General features: G+C 39.3%; 1 protein-coding gene across 3 annotated transcripts; it reads left to right on the forward strand.

Moving 5' to 3' along the window:
- Nucleotides 1-788: 788 nt before the first annotated feature.
- DIO2 (iodothyronine deiodinase 2) lies at nucleotides 789-16867 on the forward strand. 3 transcript variants are annotated; one of them, XM_065636067.1, is made up of 3 exons: nucleotides 789-815; nucleotides 1307-1585; nucleotides 12837-16867. In XM_065636067.1, exons 2-3 carry the CDS (start codon nucleotides 1364-1366, stop codon nucleotides 13452-13454), a joined length of 840 nt encoding a protein of 279 aa, XP_065492139.1. In that variant the 5' UTR covers nucleotides 789-815; nucleotides 1307-1363; the 3' UTR covers nucleotides 13455-16867. The 3 variants fall into 3 exon arrangements, with proteins under 3 accessions (XP_065492139.1, XP_065492138.1, XP_065492140.1); XM_065636066.1 differs by lacking the exon at nucleotides 789-815 and having other exon boundaries at nucleotides 1240-1585; XM_065636068.1 differs by lacking the exon at nucleotides 789-815 and having other exon boundaries at nucleotides 1240-1585; nucleotides 12837-13409.
- Nucleotides 16868-18075: the final 1208 nt, after the last annotated feature.

Below are 18075 nucleotides of genomic sequence, written 5' to 3' on the forward strand. Positions count from 1 at the left end.
AGTTATCCTTATTAGACTAGTGGATGTAAATAGTTATCATAGGGGAATATTAAAGTCCTTGAAGCTCAGTTGATTAACAGCATTTAAGGCTGTAGCATATTATTTTCAACCAGGGAACTTTAGCTTAAAAATCCCAAATCCTTCAAAAACTTTTTTTCTCTCTTCTTTATCTTCTTCTCTTACATATCAGTAAATAAAGTTAGTGCTGGGTGTTTACTTCTGTTTCCTTAAATACCAAGAAGACAACAAAAGATATTTAAACACTATATGTGTTGTACTTCGTGGAGGTGGGAGGAAAATATACAGAAATTCATCCTTTCTTGGGATGCATCAGCTCACATGCCTTCTTGGAAAAGACAAAAAGGCAAAGAAAAAAGCAAAACAAAAAATACGAGAAAAAAACACATTGACAACAGAAGCCTGCATTGCTGTATTACCTTCCGTATCACATGAAAATACTTTTTTCCAAAATTTGAAAGCATTTCTTAACAGCAGTGAGAAGCACATTGTGTGGGGTTTTTTTTTCCTTTTCCTTTTCAAGGGAAAACAAAGTTCCACCCTTGCTGCCTGTCTCTCTTTTTTCTCCTCTCTCTCCCTCAAAAAAAAAAAAAAAAAAAAAAGTTTTGAGAATTTCATTTTTCTATTCACTGCAGTCCTGGCCAAAGTAAAGCCCTCTTTTACATTGACGTCAAGATCTTTACTAAGATTAGGGTTTCATTTCTCTATTGCAGCAATTAGCTAGGGAATGTATAAAAGGCTTCAGGGAAGCAAGCTAGGGCTGTAGAGGGGAAAGCACTTTGCACTATAAGCAGATAGTAAGAGAGAGGGCGAGAGGAGGGAGGCAGGAACAGAGAGCAGGGAGGGGGGAGAGGGAAAGAGGGAGGGAGGAAGGAACAGAAAGTTTATGTACATAAACCTTTTTTAAAAAAAGTATTGTTGCACCTGGTAGCCAGCTTTACTGACACAGAAACGAGAGGTCTGTTCAGTGCTTAAATAGCTGAGAAACAATGGGATAGTGCAGGAAAGTTAACAATTAACAATCTCAGCTTAAATTTTGTAACTGCAGGGAACTGGAAACACAGCTGCCTCTCTCTTCAACAAAATCGGGTGTCTCGTTAAGGGAAGATTTTTGTTAACATCTTAGTTTCTGAAAAATAAGCAGCTCTGAGCTGAATGAGTATCATGCAGTTATGCTTTTAACTAGCCTGCTCATGTTTAACTAGCTCTGCTCATTTTAAAGACAGAGGCTGAGAGAGGGGTAACGAGGTTTTTTTAAAATGCTTTTTACTTTACTTTTTTAAATGAGGGTACAGAGTAAAAAAGGGAGCTGAAGGTATCCAGCTGAAGATAAGCAGTGAGGAAGATGGGTCTGCTGAGTGTGGATTTGCTGATCACGCTTCAGATCTTGCCGGTCTTTTTCTCCAATTGCCTCTTCCTTGCGCTGTATGACTCTGTGATCCTCCTGAAGCACATGGTGCTATTTCTGAGCCGGTCTAAGTCCGGGCGCGGTGAGTGGCGGAGGATGCTGACCTCGGAGGGGCTGCGCTGCGTCTGGAACAGCTTCCTCCTGGATGCCTACAAGCAGGTGGGTACACGGGGATGGGGACCGGCAGGCTGGGGGGATGTGATGGGCATCCCTGCTGTCAACGGAGAAGGGAAGGGAATGACTCCGCGCGATGCAGACTGTCTCCTGTTCTATGTTAAGTTTGGTGGGAGAACTATAAACTGGAAAAAGCAGTACTTCTAAGTTGGGGGTAAGGGTTCACGAGTTTTGGGAGCTGCTGTCTCTCTGCTCTGCCACTGACTGTGCAACCATGGCTGTGTCACTTAGTTTAGCTGTGCCTCAGTTTCCCCGCCTGTATGAATAATGATTCGTGTATTTATAAAGTATCTCAAGATAAGAGTAATTGTAAAATGCTTTAGACATTTTCACATCCGTTGTTTGACTGTTTGCCATGTGAGACTTTAGAGATTGTGTAAAGACCGTGTCTTCAGATAGAGCTCTACATAGATAGATGTCACTTATGTAACATAGACAGAATTGCTTTAATTAGAGTAAAAGGTAGAAACGAACCTTTGTCATTACACTGGCATTTTCTATTACTCATACGTCAATTTTTATATTGGAAGAAGCATCCAGGTAATAGAACTGGGCATGGAGTGAAACAGTGAGCCTTTTTTCTTCATGAAAGCAGTGACAGAGGGACATGTCAGAGATTAAAAACGAACTTGACTAGCTGAGGGACAGCTGCCTGGAGACTTAAGTTAATAAAGCCAACAGCAGTTATGCAACATGTACTTTTTTTTTTTTCCTTTTAAGTTTTGTATAAACATTACCCAGTGGTACTGCCCAGGTCTCATGAGATAGTCGTAGTTCCCTTTTATAGATTAAAAAGGTGGACTCCAAAAGATGAAATTTCTTGCACAGGCCACCCAGTTAGTAAGTAGAAGAACTGGATTCAGAGCTCTGTGGCTTCTGAAACAGCTCTTAGTCTGTTAATGTGTTGTCTTATTTAGACGATCTAATTTAACATACCCATGTGATGTCATGTGGTCGTAGGGGTCCTATCCAAACGATAGTTCTGTATCTTCTAAAATGCTTCTTTTTGTATCACCTTCTCCACAGTCCTCTTTTGCTCCCCCACAATGGCTTTTGTATTTGCTCTTACCTAGAGATGTGAAGAGCTGGTGGTGTTGGTGTTTGCTGGCTTTGTGATATGGAATACAAACTGCTTAGCCTGAAACCCGAGCCATGGGGACATTAATTTTCAGTGTAAGACAAATATAAATAACATTAGCTTTTGCCAAATAGGTCAATGTCTTTCTGCCACCCTAGGAATCAGCCAGCTGGCTACCCAAATAAAGTAATGCTGAATGAAGCTCACTATTCTCCTAGCCCTTCTAGTTTCTGTTTTTAGCCTCTTCACAGACACTAAGTAAATTTTAGAGTTGCCTTGTTAAATCAGCCAGTAAACACAATTGTTCCCATTTTACACACAAGGCAAGGCAGGACAGTTAACACTTGACTTGGTCAAGGCTCCAGTGGAAGTTGGTGGTAAGACTCTGAAACAACCACATTTCCAGTTCCCACATTTGTAATCTATATGTGGCCCACGGTCTGGAGAAGGTGTGAAGGTGTGAGGAACCTTATATCCATGAGATATTTTCAATCTCATTTTGCTTAAATAACAAAAAATTATTTAAAATAAAGATATCACATGCTTTTCAGTACTGTTAATGTCAACCAGAGACTCTACAGGAAGAAAGACTCTGTGCTATTTTTGGTGTTGGCAATGAAACTCATCCCTTGAACTTTGGTAATAAAAACCCTCCCTTATCACCATTAAATGACCTAGGTTGTTCAGGCCAATCAGGCTTTAAGGTCCCTAGAATGAATTCTGGGCCTCCATGGACTCAGCAGAAATATGCATATAAATATAACCAGTTTTTATCACCTTGTTCTGAAAAGGGGAAAAGTCCATTCATGCCAGCTATTCTTAAGATGTAACTAGTTGACCAACCATTCATGGAAAGACTCTGTTTTCTTTAATAGGATTATGGGCCATAAGGACAGAAGATTATTAGAAACCCTTGATTGTCACAGAAAGGCATATAACTGTAGAAATCAAATTATACATGGGACACAATAAACTAAGGAGCAATATTAGGAGAAGAAGAATTATCGCTTCCACAGTAGAGAAGAATCTTCTGCTGCTTCTATAAGGAAGAGAAAGAAAACAAAAGGTTCAGCTGGAAAGTTGTACTGGTAGAGTTGGAAAAAAATTGAAATATACCCTGCTTTGTGGCATGTTTAGAAAGCGGGAATATGTTTGTCCCACAAAACATCTTTTTCCTTAAATTATATTTTTCTAAATCCTGAATAGGACTGCCCAGTTGTGATACCTTAATCTTAGCCAATTAGTGAGGAAAGGAAATGAAAATATTACAGAATCAGGGTACTAAACAGCACGGTAAAATGCGGTCAATATCATAACTGTGGTTGCTTATTGCTCCAATTTGCTAGCCGAAACCTAGCAAAGTACTTAAGCAGTTGCTTAAGCTCATTCCATTGAGGAGTATTTATGAGATAATCACCATTTTTTCAGCTAGAATAGCAGAACTGCAGATATCTGAGATAAACCAAAGCTGGACTGCCAGTTAGCAGAAGACTGGATTAGAGCAGTAACTATGTTTGGGTTTACTATATTTTGTATCATTTACACAGAAATCTTCCTGACCACATTTCTTGGCATTTTTCACAAAAGTACTTGATATAAGATTTCTATTCACAGAAAAATTTACTCTAAGCCATTTCGGAAAAACTCTGTGGGTAGATACTAGATTCTGGATTAAAGTAAATTTACTACAAGAAAGGAGCCCTACCTTGAAAGCGCAGACTGACTCAGGATTAAGCAACTTTATTTCAACACTAGTGTGTGCAAGAGATGATCTTGGAATACTTAAGAGTATATTATTCTGATGCATATTCCATTCTAGAAAAAAATTGTGAATAACTTACTTGAATTTCAACTTGCTTTTGTTCTGCTTTTTGTTGTTATTAAGTATTATTGCACACAACTTTTTGGTTATGACAATTATTTCATAGGCAAGATTACCTAACAACAGTTGAAGGTTTTAACACCCTCAGTGGAGAAACAATGCTGAGTTTCTTGTATTGTATACAGAGCATATGCAGTATTCTTTTTTATTGGAACACTCTATATGACTTGTTTTCTCCACATTTTACCATCTCACTGGAATCAAAATGATTGATCTTTTGCTTATTTTTATTTTCTTATGTAAATTTTATCAATTATTAATATATTTATTTTTATTTCCATAGCTCTAAGTTTAGTATCACACTCAGTGTTGATGTTGTCTACACTGCATCAGGTTTGTGATCTATAGAACATCCTCCTCCTATTCTTAAGAGGCAAACTTGTCTTACATTACAAGGGAGCCTTTAGAACCAGATTAATTATCATAATAGAGATAGAGTGAGTAGTCAAGTTACATTAACTTTGTATAACTGAAAGAGTACAACTATTTTACTTAAATGTTATTTTTCTAATGTATTGTTGTGCTCTATTTATCCACAGAAATGAGTGGATTTACTCCTGAAGAGCAAATCGTGTATGTATGTGTGTGGAGGTATTTACACTTTCATATGTGTTTGTATGTATACAGATATATATACATGTGTGTATCTGTCTATATATATATGTACATACGTATATGTGCGTAAATGCAAAAATACACACACATAGGCATACATATTCTGCTCTTTCAGGAGTCAGCCCTCTCATTTTTCTGTATATGTGTACACATATATATGTGTGTATGTATACATAAGTATAGATATGAAAGCAACCACACTTACTGGTAAGAGGAAAAAAAAGGAAAAGAGATTTTTGGCAGGTGTTAGTGTGCCTTCTGCATGGTTTATATAGGCCATCTGTATAAATGTAGTAGGTCATTTGTAACAGCCCACAACATGTGTACTGAATGTCACATATCTTACAGAAATCCAGAGAAAAAGCTAGAGAAGTTTTGAAAAAAACATAGTATTTACTTTTAAGAGCTTTTTTTAATTGCTTAATTCCATGCTTTTTTTTTAGTACTGGGATGAATCTGCTTTCTAGGATTCCAAAGGTGAGAAACTGTTATCTTAAAATGCTTTAAAATGGGTACAAAAAAGGTTGTACCCATTAGCAGTGCCCAGTGGTGAGGCTTCATGCTGGGAGCTTTTCCAGTGCCAGATATAACCTTTGTGTTTCAGCAGTGCAGAGCTTCTGTTCCTGGTCTCCAGTAGAGAGCTGTAAGGTTATCCTAGAGGAAATCCACCCTCTTTTCCACCTCAGTGCAGGGTAGTTAGGGGAAAGACCTTAGTGTCATCTCCCTGAAGCAGCCAAATACTTAGGAATGCTGTGGTTCACCTATGGGGGTAATATGCCCTTGTGCATATACGCACATGTGTAAATGTATGTTACAGCCCTCAGAAGGATGCCGATATCTCAAGCGATGGATGGTGATGGGTGTGTACATGTACTTGTACAGTTTTTTACTGTCTTTAGAATGGGCCAGCAGCAAGCTCTGGCATGACAGATCCAGCATGGAGGGAACGGTTGGCACAGGAGGATCCCAACTTCACAGCGTAGGCCCAGCTCTGGAAGTAGCAGCAAGGAGACTGGTTCAGTAAACACCCAGTAGAATTTTCCTGAGATTTCAGGGAGGCACAATTAAAATACCTTTGGCTAGTTCTGTCTGTCTGCCTGCTAGGTGCATGTTTTATTCCTAAAAAAAAAATATATATATCAGTATACAAAGCAGAATAGCCCAAAAACTGTCATGTTAAGTGCATGCTGCACAGCATTCTTACAAAGCTGTATGTGAAAATAATATAATGGCATGATCTTTCACCTGCTGTTAGACTATCCAGTAACTTTTGCTTTTTGGGGGTATCTTTTAAAGGTTGGAACAAAGACATAACCTCTATACTTACTATTTGTATTTATTTTTCTCTGGCAAGGTAAGGAAGTATCTCTCTCTCTTCATTTGATAGTGATAAAGGCAATTTTTGAGAGTGTGTTGTATAGTTTCATGGTTTAGAACTAGACATTGTGTGGTATTAAAAATATTTTATTGGTTTTACAAAGTTCAGCCTTAGCAGAATTGTTTCATTGACATTTTCAAATGAAAACAATCATGAAAGAAGCGAGAAAAACAAAACAAAACCACAATTAAAACCATTCCTGCAGTATTTGGAACATAAATTCAACAATATTATGGGTTGTCATTGCCATTATTATTAAAACATTGTCATTAGTATTAATATATGTTTGTTATAGCAGTTTCTGAGGACCATCCTAAACCAAGGACACGTTATACTAGGCAGTGTCCTAAACAAGAGGAGCACACAGTTTGTCCCATGGAGCTTACAGTTTAAATGCCCGACAGACAAAGAGTAGTAAAAGGAACACGATGACCCCTGTCCCACATGGATACTCATCCTGTTTCATTTTGTGGATTTAACTTCACTTCTTCCACACTACCTCTTTGCAGTCTTCTATTTTCATCCTTAGGTGCAAAAAGCAACTGAAAAGACTGCTTGTCTTTTTGTCAAACCTTTGTGCAAACCCCCTTTGGCTGTGGTAGACATAGGAAATTAGCTAACGGGTAGCACCCAGGAGAAGGATCGTACCCAGTCCTTGTGCCTCAGCTCTGTCTCTCCACCAAAACCACCACTGTGTATTCATGCAGTCCTAAAGCTGAGTAAAAAAAACCCCAAAATGTCATCCAGATTAACTTCAAATGTCCTCCAGGTGCTGACTAACAAAGACCTGTGAAGGCCTCTGTCACCTGTAGGCAGAGTCCGCAAGGGCAGCCTGCGGCCCGGAGGCCGCGATGTCATAAGCCATGCTCCCAGCTTGAGGGAAACGTAAACCCTTAAGAAGCTTGCCGTAGGGTCCCGATCAGAGGAACTAAAATTACCCATTCTCTTTTATATGAGTGCAAGGCAAAAGGCTCCTTTATGCTTCTGCCATGCACGCTCATTTGTGGAACTGGCAGTTTTTAAATAAAGAGAGCAACGTTTGACTAGTTATTTTTATATACTGTGCCCTTTTAATTTGTCTCCCACTTCTCTCCCTCAGCTTCATACACCTGATCCTAAATAAAGACTCTGGACGCTGGGAGAACTCGAGTCATTTCCAGTCTCTGCTCTCCAATTTGAGTAACGGAGTCTCTTAAAACAAGCTGCCATCTCCTCATGAGACATGAAGAGCTCATGAAGAGCTACCACTCCTGTATGCTACTCCAGACAAGGGCCTCCTGTATTTTTTATCTATTGCACAACCCTGGGTCATATAAATAAAGAAAACAAGAATAATAATTTGTATAATTCTCCAGCCAAAGTCTGATTATGATTTGGATGAAGCACTGAGAAATATCGGGCTGTTCAGAGGCTGTATTTAGTTGAATGGGATCAAATCAAAGCAGAGGATTTTAAAAGGAGCAAAAAGCTGGAGGGATTCAGTTCATTACCAGCTGCTGGACTCCAGTCCTGAACACAGCATGTCCATATTTAAATGGCTAATATCACAGACTACTAATTGTCTGGCAACACCTATTTTCTTTAGGGGGTTGACACAGCCTGATGAGTCTGCCAAACTGTTTGAAAGTCCCTCATGTAGAGAATGAAAGCTATAATACAGTGCACAGGATCCCAGGAGGGTTACGCTAAAGCTGGTAAAAACAAAATGAGAAAAAAGAAAAGGTAAATGAGGAGGTGACGTTTTGTCTGTGGGGCTTTTCCTAGTCCTCATGGAGAATGTACAACAAAGTTAGAAGTATGTGCTATTTCTAGCCTGTAGTTTATGAATAGGGCTTTCTTTGCCACTCCTAAGTGTCCTTCACTTTGCAGTCTGCGTGCTAAAGCATCAGCAACCTTGTTCACTTTCCACTCTGCGTGCAGACTAGAAGAAGGAGGTGCAGTACCAAGGCTGTCAAGCAAACACAAAATTCGCATGAATGATGCAAGCCACTGCTTCGGTGTCAGGCTGGTGCTTGTTCTTGCTGGTGGCCAGGCTGGCTCTCAGCTTTGGTTGGCCTACCTTGCATGTCCCATGCAGACTGTGTGGGAGGGGGTGCTTGTGTGCCGGCTGGTTTCCACCTCATCCAGAAGGTTGGCACCGAATGCCTGAATATTCACACACATAAGTACGTGATTATAGAAATTTTGGATTGCGTGTGAGGGGAATTCTGCTAGTTTGTTTCTCAGAATTTATATTTTCCCTGTCTTTGTGTAAGATTTCAAAAGCGGTTTGGCTGAATACATGGAGGTTTTTGTTTTTTCTCATTGCGTGTATTTTCTTTTCCAAGAGTTATTTTTTCTTTCAATAAATAACAACAAAGGAGACAGACAAGGCCTACAATGTAGATGATCAGCAAGGATGATATTGTCATCCTGTGTCAATCAGTTCCAAGCCTGGTGAAATAAAGAGTCCCTTTGGGAACAGCAGTGCTTCATCAAGACCAATTAGCAGAGATGCTGCTGCTTATGTTTAAACGTTAACGACTGGGCAGGGCCGCTTTTTGGAGTGCCTGACACTGGTATGGAACAAGGCACCGACCTAATTACTTCTCTAGAAGAGCAGAAAATGCCTCATGAATGCCTGCTTGGCAAGGATGTCTCATTAAAGGGGAAAAAACCCAACATAAGCACTCCTAGAAACAAAAATTAAAATGATAGGTAACCTGCGGCCGTGAGACTTCCTTGACGGCTGTGGGAAATGAAGAGAAACTGCTATTAGGTGATGCAGGGCATATTTATGCTTTATATTTATTTCCTAAATCCATCTATTTTTTTTTGTCAGTAGGGAGTGTGTGAGACAGAATGCAAACTTGCATTGTTGGAGAACAGTGAAATACATTGCCACCCTTGGTAACAATGTTAAATAGTACTTCAAGGTCATTCCCATGCTGGTGTGCGAGGGGAGTTGTTTTGATAGTTTGTTCCTTCGGGGTTTGCTAACCCACCTAGGAAGATAAGTACTTGGTAGACCTGACTGAAGAGTTGGTGATGAGGAGCTTACAATATGTAGCCTCTCTTTCTGCTTAAAGATGATGAAGAAGCAGGCTGTGGTTTCCCAGTTCAAGAGTGTTGGTTAGAGTATTGTCAGTCATAATAGTTTTATTAAAACCAGAAGAGTGAGGGGAAACAGCTACTCAGATGTTTCCTGTCTCCTGAGCAGCTCTGTTTATTGCTGAGTTTTAGTTGGTTCTATCATTTTTACTTTTATTTTTCTTCTCTGAAGTGTGCCAACAAATATCAGAAATTCAAAGTGTGTTGCTTAATTGTGATTTACGAGATAAATCATATGTTATTATTCCTTTTCTTTGACTGGATGAGCACACACTCCTAAATACTGAGGTCCATTATTCATCCAGGAAGTGGGTGCAGCACAGATACTTACATGTCAGGCTTTGCCCAAAAGGCACATTTGGGGCAAGCTAGCTCTGAATAAGTGTTTGCTTGGTAGTGCAAGAACAGTTAAGCTTTCTAGGTAAAGGAGGATCTAGTGTTTGTGCAGATGTGCAAAAGTTGTGTTCCTTGAGTTGTGCCCATTTTTGCTAGTTACCAACTTACCACAAAATGCTGAGTTGTCTAGCTAGCTTTTGGATTGAATGCAACCCTCAGTATGATTATGTGGCCACTACATGATCTTGATATGTGTATTTCTTTGCTCAGGTCTGGCCCTTTACCTTATTCAATCCTCCTTAACCTGTCTTACTGCACCAAATGGCAGAGAGAAATGAGATGTTCAACAACTGTACAGAAGAGTACCTACTACCTGCTAAGGTGTAGGTGGCCTGTAGCAGCACTTTTAAAATGCTGCAACATGTTTAATGCTGCTTCTTAAATGGTACAGGCTGAGCCTCTGAGCCTGCTGCTGTCCAGACAGATCCTGGGATACAGCTCTTTTCCTTCCTTGAGTTCAAGGGACAGCCCACTCAGACAGCAGGTCCTACATTGAGCTGTTTGAAAACTCATTTGCTTTCAAAGGCAAATAAGCAGAAGGCTTTATTTTTTTAAACTGTTTCCAGGTCTCTAGCAGATAGCACTGCTGCAGGTGCAGGTTAATGGGGAGGAGGCCCACAAGGGGCTGTGCTTTTCTGGGGCATCACTTGCTTCCCTTGCCTGTGGTGTAGCTGCAGCTGCACATCCCCTGCTTCCAGGGGTGCAATCACCATGTGCTTGTCCTGGAGAGATTTGTGGGTCTCAGGCAGTCTGTCTTTCTGTGGCTCTCTTTGCTGATCTCTGAGTGAATGGTGACACAGTTGTGTCTCGATTTGCCCCATAGAAAATATTCAAAATGGTGTTTATATCATGTGTCAACATGCTGTGAGACCTTCTCAGGTAGCTGTGAAGTCTGGCAGCTTAAAGTCTTACAAACTTTGCTTTGTTAGGCTCTTGCTTCTATTTCTATTCTGGTGAAATAATGCTGAGTCACAAATAACTGTAGATTTGTTCAAGGTAGTCAGGTTCCTCAGGGAGACATGGAGAACCCATTATCTACAATACACTTGTCTCTGGATCGGTGTGCAGCAGCAATCAAATCAGTTGAGTATTCAACTCTTAACTCAGCTTCTTACTGTATCTGACTCACCAGGATACCCTATAATGTAATGTAGAATAGGAGTGCACCAAAAATCAGTCATTTATTAATTCATTTTTTACACAGTTCTCATTCAGCGTTAACTTCTATTGACTTCAATTGGAGTATAGCTTCAGAAAGAAATAAATAAAATATGAAAGACTTCAGAATACGGCTCTATATGTTTCCTTCAAAGAAATACTACTGAACATAATCAAATAGACAGGAGACAGAGAGAGATTAGAGTCAGAGAAATACAAAAGGATAATTGCGTTGTTGTACTAGAACTTGATGGTAAAGCAGATACGTAGGAATTCCTGTAGCAGAGCTCATTAAAAACTAATTGTCTTATGTAATAATATTTTGTGGTTCTATAGCAGTTATCAGCTAAGGATCTTGGAGCCCTCTGCAGATCCAGCTCATTCTGGCAGTCCCTTCCATGAGATGCTTATATTCTTTTTTTCTACAGGCAGGAAAATAGAAATGATTAAGCAAAATGACTTTTCCACAATTACTTGTTGAGTTTGATCTAGATCTGGGGTTAAAGATGACAATAGTTCGTTTTCATTTCATCCTACTTCAACCATCATATTAACTTTGCCCTTTTCCTGCTGCTTTTTCCTAATAGTCCTCTAGAGAAACATTGCAGGAAAAGGAAATGTGTCGTTCAATCACTGATGAAATGACGGCAAAGTGGTTAGAAAACCCTTTGGAAGCACAGTCTTGGACGGGCCACTGTCAAAACAGAATGATATATTGAGTAGGCATCTGCAGAGATGTCTCTTGTGTTTGGCACTCTGAGCATTTTAATTCTTGGACTGCAGGATGGAAGAGAATATACTGCAAACCTCTCAAAATTGAGAAACACTGCATTTATTGTGAAAATCAGGAATACAAGGCAGAATGATTTTGGACAATTGGAAAAATGGCTTGAAATGTAGGTTGCAGTTCAATGAGTCCAAGTGCAAAGCACCAAATCCAGGCTGGGCTGATGAAGTCCCCAAATCCATGATGAAGAGCAACTAGAAAGAGAGAAAAAGGGACCTAGGCCTTATAACTTCTCACTAGCTAACCCCTAGTCAACAATCTACTATTTTTCCAAAATAGCCATGATGTTTCATAAAAAACAAACATCCGGTATGTGTAAACATGTGCAGCCTGTGAGATACATGAAGGAACTGTGTGATTATTCTGAGAATTAGTAAAAAGTCTCTTGAAATTTTGAACACAGCTCTTCAAGGAAGATGTGAACCAAGTGGAGAGAACTCAGATGATGGCAGTGAAAAGAAATAATTTGTAGAACATTTGTCTCACAGGTAAAGGTTAGAAGAAATCTGAGGTAGTCTGTCTGAAAGAAGAGTCTGCAAATACATAAGGGTGGACAAGACCGTGTGTGTAGTGGGCAGGACAAGACAGATCTCAGATCAAATTTTACAGCAATAATGAAGTAGAATAGCTGTCAGGAATGGTACATTTCCCTGCACTGTGAGTGGAGATGGGCTAGATGAATTTTTTGAAGCTGCTGGTTTTGATTTGCTATATCCCCATGCTGGTGTCCATGCAGGTAGTTAAGCGTGCCCCTTGAACAAGTGACTTTATTTGTTTGAAGAGAGTAGTCATAAGGATACTGGACAAGCAAGTCACACTAACTTGCTATGTTTTAATTTGTTCTGTTGTCAGGTCAAACTTGGAGGAGAAGCCCCAAACTCCAGTGTAATCCACATAGCCAAGGACAGTGATGGCAACAGTAGCAGCTGGAACAGTGTCGGTGGGAAGTGTGGAACCAAATGTCACCTTCTGGATTTTGCCAACTCCGAGCGGCCACTGGTGGTCAACTTTGGTTCAGCTACCTGACCACCGTTCACAAGCCAGCTGTCGGCCTTCAGCAAGCTGGTGGAGGAGTTCTCTGGTGTGGCCGACTTTCTGTTGGTCTACATTGATGAGGCTCACCCATCAGATGGCTGGGCTGCCCCTGGAATCTCTCCCGCTTCATTTGAAGTCAAGAAACACAGGAACCAGGAAGACCGATGTGCAGCTGCTCACCAGCTCCTACAGCGCTTTTCCTTGCCACCTCAATGCCATGTGGTGGCTGACTGCATGGACAACAATGCCAATGTGGCATACGGAGTTTCATTTGAGCGAGTATGCATTGTGCAGAGACAAAAAATTGCCTACCTGGGAGGCAAAGGCCCCTTTTCCTACAATCTGCAGGAGGTTCGGCTTTGGCTGGAACAAAATTTCAGCAAAAGATGAAATCCATTCGCTATAGAAGCTGTGTCAATAGATGTGTCCCTTTAAGGTGATGTAAAAGGGAAAAATCATATGCTGGTTTGAATAAGACCTTTCAGGTGATTGCAGGAGAACACATTTGATAACAAGGTCAAATGAATGTTAACTAGGAAAAGAAAATAAAACAAAAAACTAGCTCCACAAAAACATCATTGTAAGAAAAACATCCCACTCCTGTGCTCACTGTGGGACAGAAGAGGTGAAGAGACTTCTGTGAGAAGGTGCTGCTGGCAAGCAGGAAGAGTGATGAGATGAGACCTGTCTCCCAGGAACCTGTCTCATGAAGTGGCGGCCCTGTGGTAAACCAGAAGCATTGCTGCTTGGAAGGCAATCCATGCAAAGGCAATGTAGTGCATTTCACCAGAAATGCCTCTTTACCCTCCTGTGGCCAATGCAACAGACCTGGGAGGAGCCAGGGGGCTTGCAATGAAGTGTGGCAACTGTTCTCTCTCCTAGAGATTTTATTGTTCAGAGACTACAGGAACCACCATGCAATGCATTGTGCGGGCAGACTGGCTGCTCAAATCAAGATCAAACATTGTATGCTGGTATTTGTACTCTCTATGGACGCCTCTGCACAGCATATTACCTATGTAATTCTACCTATATGTTTGTATCCAGTATGCAGGCCTGTGCCTGGAGTTGGACCAGACACAGGTGATCAAATAAGTCCATTACAATTTGAAAACTAGAAAACCTGGACTATTTGTAACAAAACAACGAGAGCCATCTAGAGCATGCATCACGAGACAAAACTCAGCTAATGTAAACCAACCCTCTGTTCTCAGAGCTGACAACACACGCTTATCAATTCTCCCTGCTTTTCTTCTCTGTTTCCTTACTTCTCGATCTCTTTCTGTCTAGTAATAGGCTTGAAGGTAATTTCATTTTTAGCTATTGAAAAGATAACTTATTTCTCTCTTTTATTTTTATTTGAGGTAATGACATTACAGATATATTTTGGGGATGGGGGAACTTATACACAACTTTACCTCATTGAAATGGAAACCTACCCTGTCATTTACCCTGTTAAATGTAGTCATGCTGATTTTTGCTGTCTTAGATATCTGCAACTAGTTTATAGCTACATTATTTTGTCTGGAAGTTAAGTTGTTTGCAGCCTCAGAGTTGATTAGCTGCCGTTCTGCTATCAGATGAGGTGATAGTCTGTTCATTTTACTTGTGTTCTCAAAAGCCTTCCCAGAGAAATAGGAAGGGCACATAGTGTGAATTAATGTGAATAAGTGTAAAAGGTGGCAGAATTTTCATATAAATGGGTTTGAGGAATTATTAGTTATGTTTAAAGAGATACTATCAGAGTATACATTAACTTTAGGTATTTCTAAAACTAAAATGATTTAATCAAACCTGATGAAAAGGCAAGTTTACAATGAGCTAACCCATTAGAGCTGACAAATGAAAACCCGTAAGTAGATGGACTATCCAAGTTTTCTCTCAGCTTTGGCAGAAACATGAAACAGATAAACAGGGTAAGTGGCAAAAATCAAATTAGTTCTTTTTATTTCTCATCCTGCCGGTTGTCAGTAATAGGATGTATTGATACTAACACAGGAAAGAACAGAAAATACATACATAAATATTTTCATTTTCATGACGTCCCTTTAATACTGTGTATTTATTCTTGCTTGGCTGTTGGTCAACTTAGCCACTGAACTAGGCATTTGGAAATGTGTTTTCAAGCACAGATCTGAAATAATGACAGGAACATGAGTGATTTCTCGCATATTCAGGTTCATGCTTCCCTTCCTTCTCACATTTTCCTCCACACACTGTTAAACATATACACACACATTTTTACAGAGTTTGGTAATGTATATCAAAGAAGGGTGTAAAGAACAGCCTTCAGACCTTCTGGTGAGCCCCACTGTTCAGAAGGCATGTGTCTCCATGTGTATGTGTATATGTAAGTATGCATTTATGTATGCATATATATGTATATCATATATTTTATGTATATATATACATAAACATGCACACATAAGTGGTGGCTAAGATTGACAATAATAATTATTTTGTCCTCTCATTAATTCATGTTACTGTAACTCATTGTTCAGTGTGAAAGGTTGTTATATGTTTTCATGACTAGCTGGGATGTATAACTGAAATTTTTAAACCTAATATCATAGGAACAGTAACATAGCCAAACTACATGATTTATTTAATCCAGTCTCCTACCTCTGGCTGTATCAGATGCTTCAGGGGAAGGTGCAATAATTTCTTCTGGAATTTTCATTAGCTTCAGCCCTTATTATTTTTGTCTTATCTAGTGTGATTGCTAAAGTCTCATCATCCCTGTGAGAGGCTGGTCCTGAGTTTTGAGATCTAAATATTTCTTGAGTTGAGGAATACTAAAATCAAAACACGTCATGTTTAAGAACAAAGAAAAACAAATAAAAACCTTTATCTTTTTTTCAGATTTAAATTGGCTGCTTTTCAATGTTCTCCTCTCTTGCTCTCGTATGCTAAAACATTATAAAGAAGTGATCCCAATTTTTCATCTGTATGTCAGTGACTATATACTTTGTATAGAAATTTATATCTCTTTTGTTTGTTTCTTAAGTCAAACAATAATTCACATTCTTATGCAGGTTCATATTCTTTGCCTGTCTCTGAGTCTCTTCTGATTTTGCTACACTGTCCTTTTACTCAGGTGAATAAAACTGTAGATGTTAAACCAAGTGAAAGTATGTATTGGCACACCCAGCACAACATCTTTCTCTTATTATATCTTATTCTTCAGTCATCTGGAACTTTATTAATCCATACCAACTCTGTAGCCTTTATAAAATTTAAACTAGTAAGCCTTTTCTTTCTTCTCTTCCTCATCGTGCAGTTGAAGTCTGAACTGTTTATACAGGAAATGCTAGCCAAATGTTTAGCACAGCTGTTGAAACATACCTTTAGCTCGAAGGAGAGAGTCCGAGTTAGTAATTCAGTTAGTTAATACACTTTTGCATATCTAAAGTTACAGTTATTTTTCAAGTGCATTTTCTCCTTCCTTTCGAATTTCCATTATTTTGTCCTGTTATTCATAGGTGCCTTTTCAGAACACAGTATAAAGGAATTATAAAATTGGCTCCTGTAAATGGGAAATCCACAATGATTTTCCACAAGAAAAAATACACAATAACTTCATTTCTTTCTTGGCAATATCAATTCAATACCCTGCCCAAAACTTAATGATAGTTCAACCTCACTGATTATCAAGACAGGAGTACATTTTGCAAATCCTTAAAATTCCCCAGAAAGCAGGGGGAGTATTTCAAAGAGAAGAAAAAAAGTATGTTTTCGAAGTCGGCAATAGAAAGAAAAGCTTTTTTTTTTTTTTGACAGGACGGAAACATCTTAAAGAAATGGTTTTTCATTAAACTTCATGCATTGTCCTCAGTAAATGATAGAAGTGGCCATATATCAGATACTCAGAATTATTGTAATAGTGGGTTGGTTTGGGTCCAGACAGACATTTTGCTACTTTGCTAGCATCGTACTTCACAACTGCTGTCGTCTATTATGAGGCTGGATTTGCTTCTGTCTCCTATTCTCACTGTTTGCGGGCACTAAACCATATTATTTGAGGTGCTTCAGTGTAACATACATAGTGAGCAATAGCTCACAAAATAGGTGCCTGAAAGTATTCTGGAAGGCTACTGTACATAATAGAGACTCTAATACTGTGTCTGAACAGTAGTATGGGAAACTTCCAGTACTTTTTCATTTCGAGCAAAGTAAAAAGGTATTCTGGGCTATCATCCTACATGGTTCTGTGCTTAGCATCATTATTTAGCACTGTATAAAATGAACGTAAAACATTTTGTACAGATGAAAAAGATAGCATTTTGCTCTTGCTTATATAGACAATGACAAATCTAAGGCAGCAGGAAACCATGCCCTATTAAAACGAAAGAAATGTATTACAAGATATATTGTTGAACAGCTATCTGAAAAACAAAATGCAATCATTTTTATGAAGGTGATCGTGGTGGGGAAACCCACAAAGTTTCTCAAAAAGGTATCAGTGCTATGCGTTCAGGTGTGTGTGGAGGGAGGTTATTTTTTTGTATGTGTAAAAGTGGCTTTTCTGTGATGTGGAGTGTAGGTTTAAGAGTTTTTGAGACTTTCATTCAGTACTATAACCAAAGCAATAAGAGGTATCAGGTAGGGAATATTGGCCAGTTTTGTTAAACTCTATACCGTGTCTGTGTCAGATCCATATTCAGTGACCTTTGGGCCCAATTTAGAGGCTTCAGACAAGAGAGACTGGGGTGAGACAGTGAAGGCTTGTGTGCTTATGAAGATTGCTAACAAAAGAGTAATTAACTCAGTTGGCATTTGGATGTCCTCACACTAGCATTCCTCTGTGCACCTTAGTGTTTCTGTATTTGAAAGAGAGGTCTTGTTGGGTTCATTAATAAGATCGCCAGGGTGTAGATGCCTGTGTGTACTGACTACGTGTGTGTCATTGTTTAAATGTCAAAAATACACTTTGTAGGAGAGCCAGCAACATTTTGTTACAATATGGTGCTCCATGAAATGTGCTTTCTAGAATTGTTTTTCTTGTATTATAATAAACAATAAAGGAAAATACACATCTCTGTGTCTTTTTATTCTG

This window comes from Caloenas nicobarica, chromosome 5 (genome assembly GCF_036013445.1).
Source record: "Caloenas nicobarica isolate bCalNic1 chromosome 5, bCalNic1.hap1, whole genome shotgun sequence".
NCBI lineage: Eukaryota > Metazoa > Chordata > Aves > Columbiformes > Columbidae > Caloenas > Caloenas nicobarica.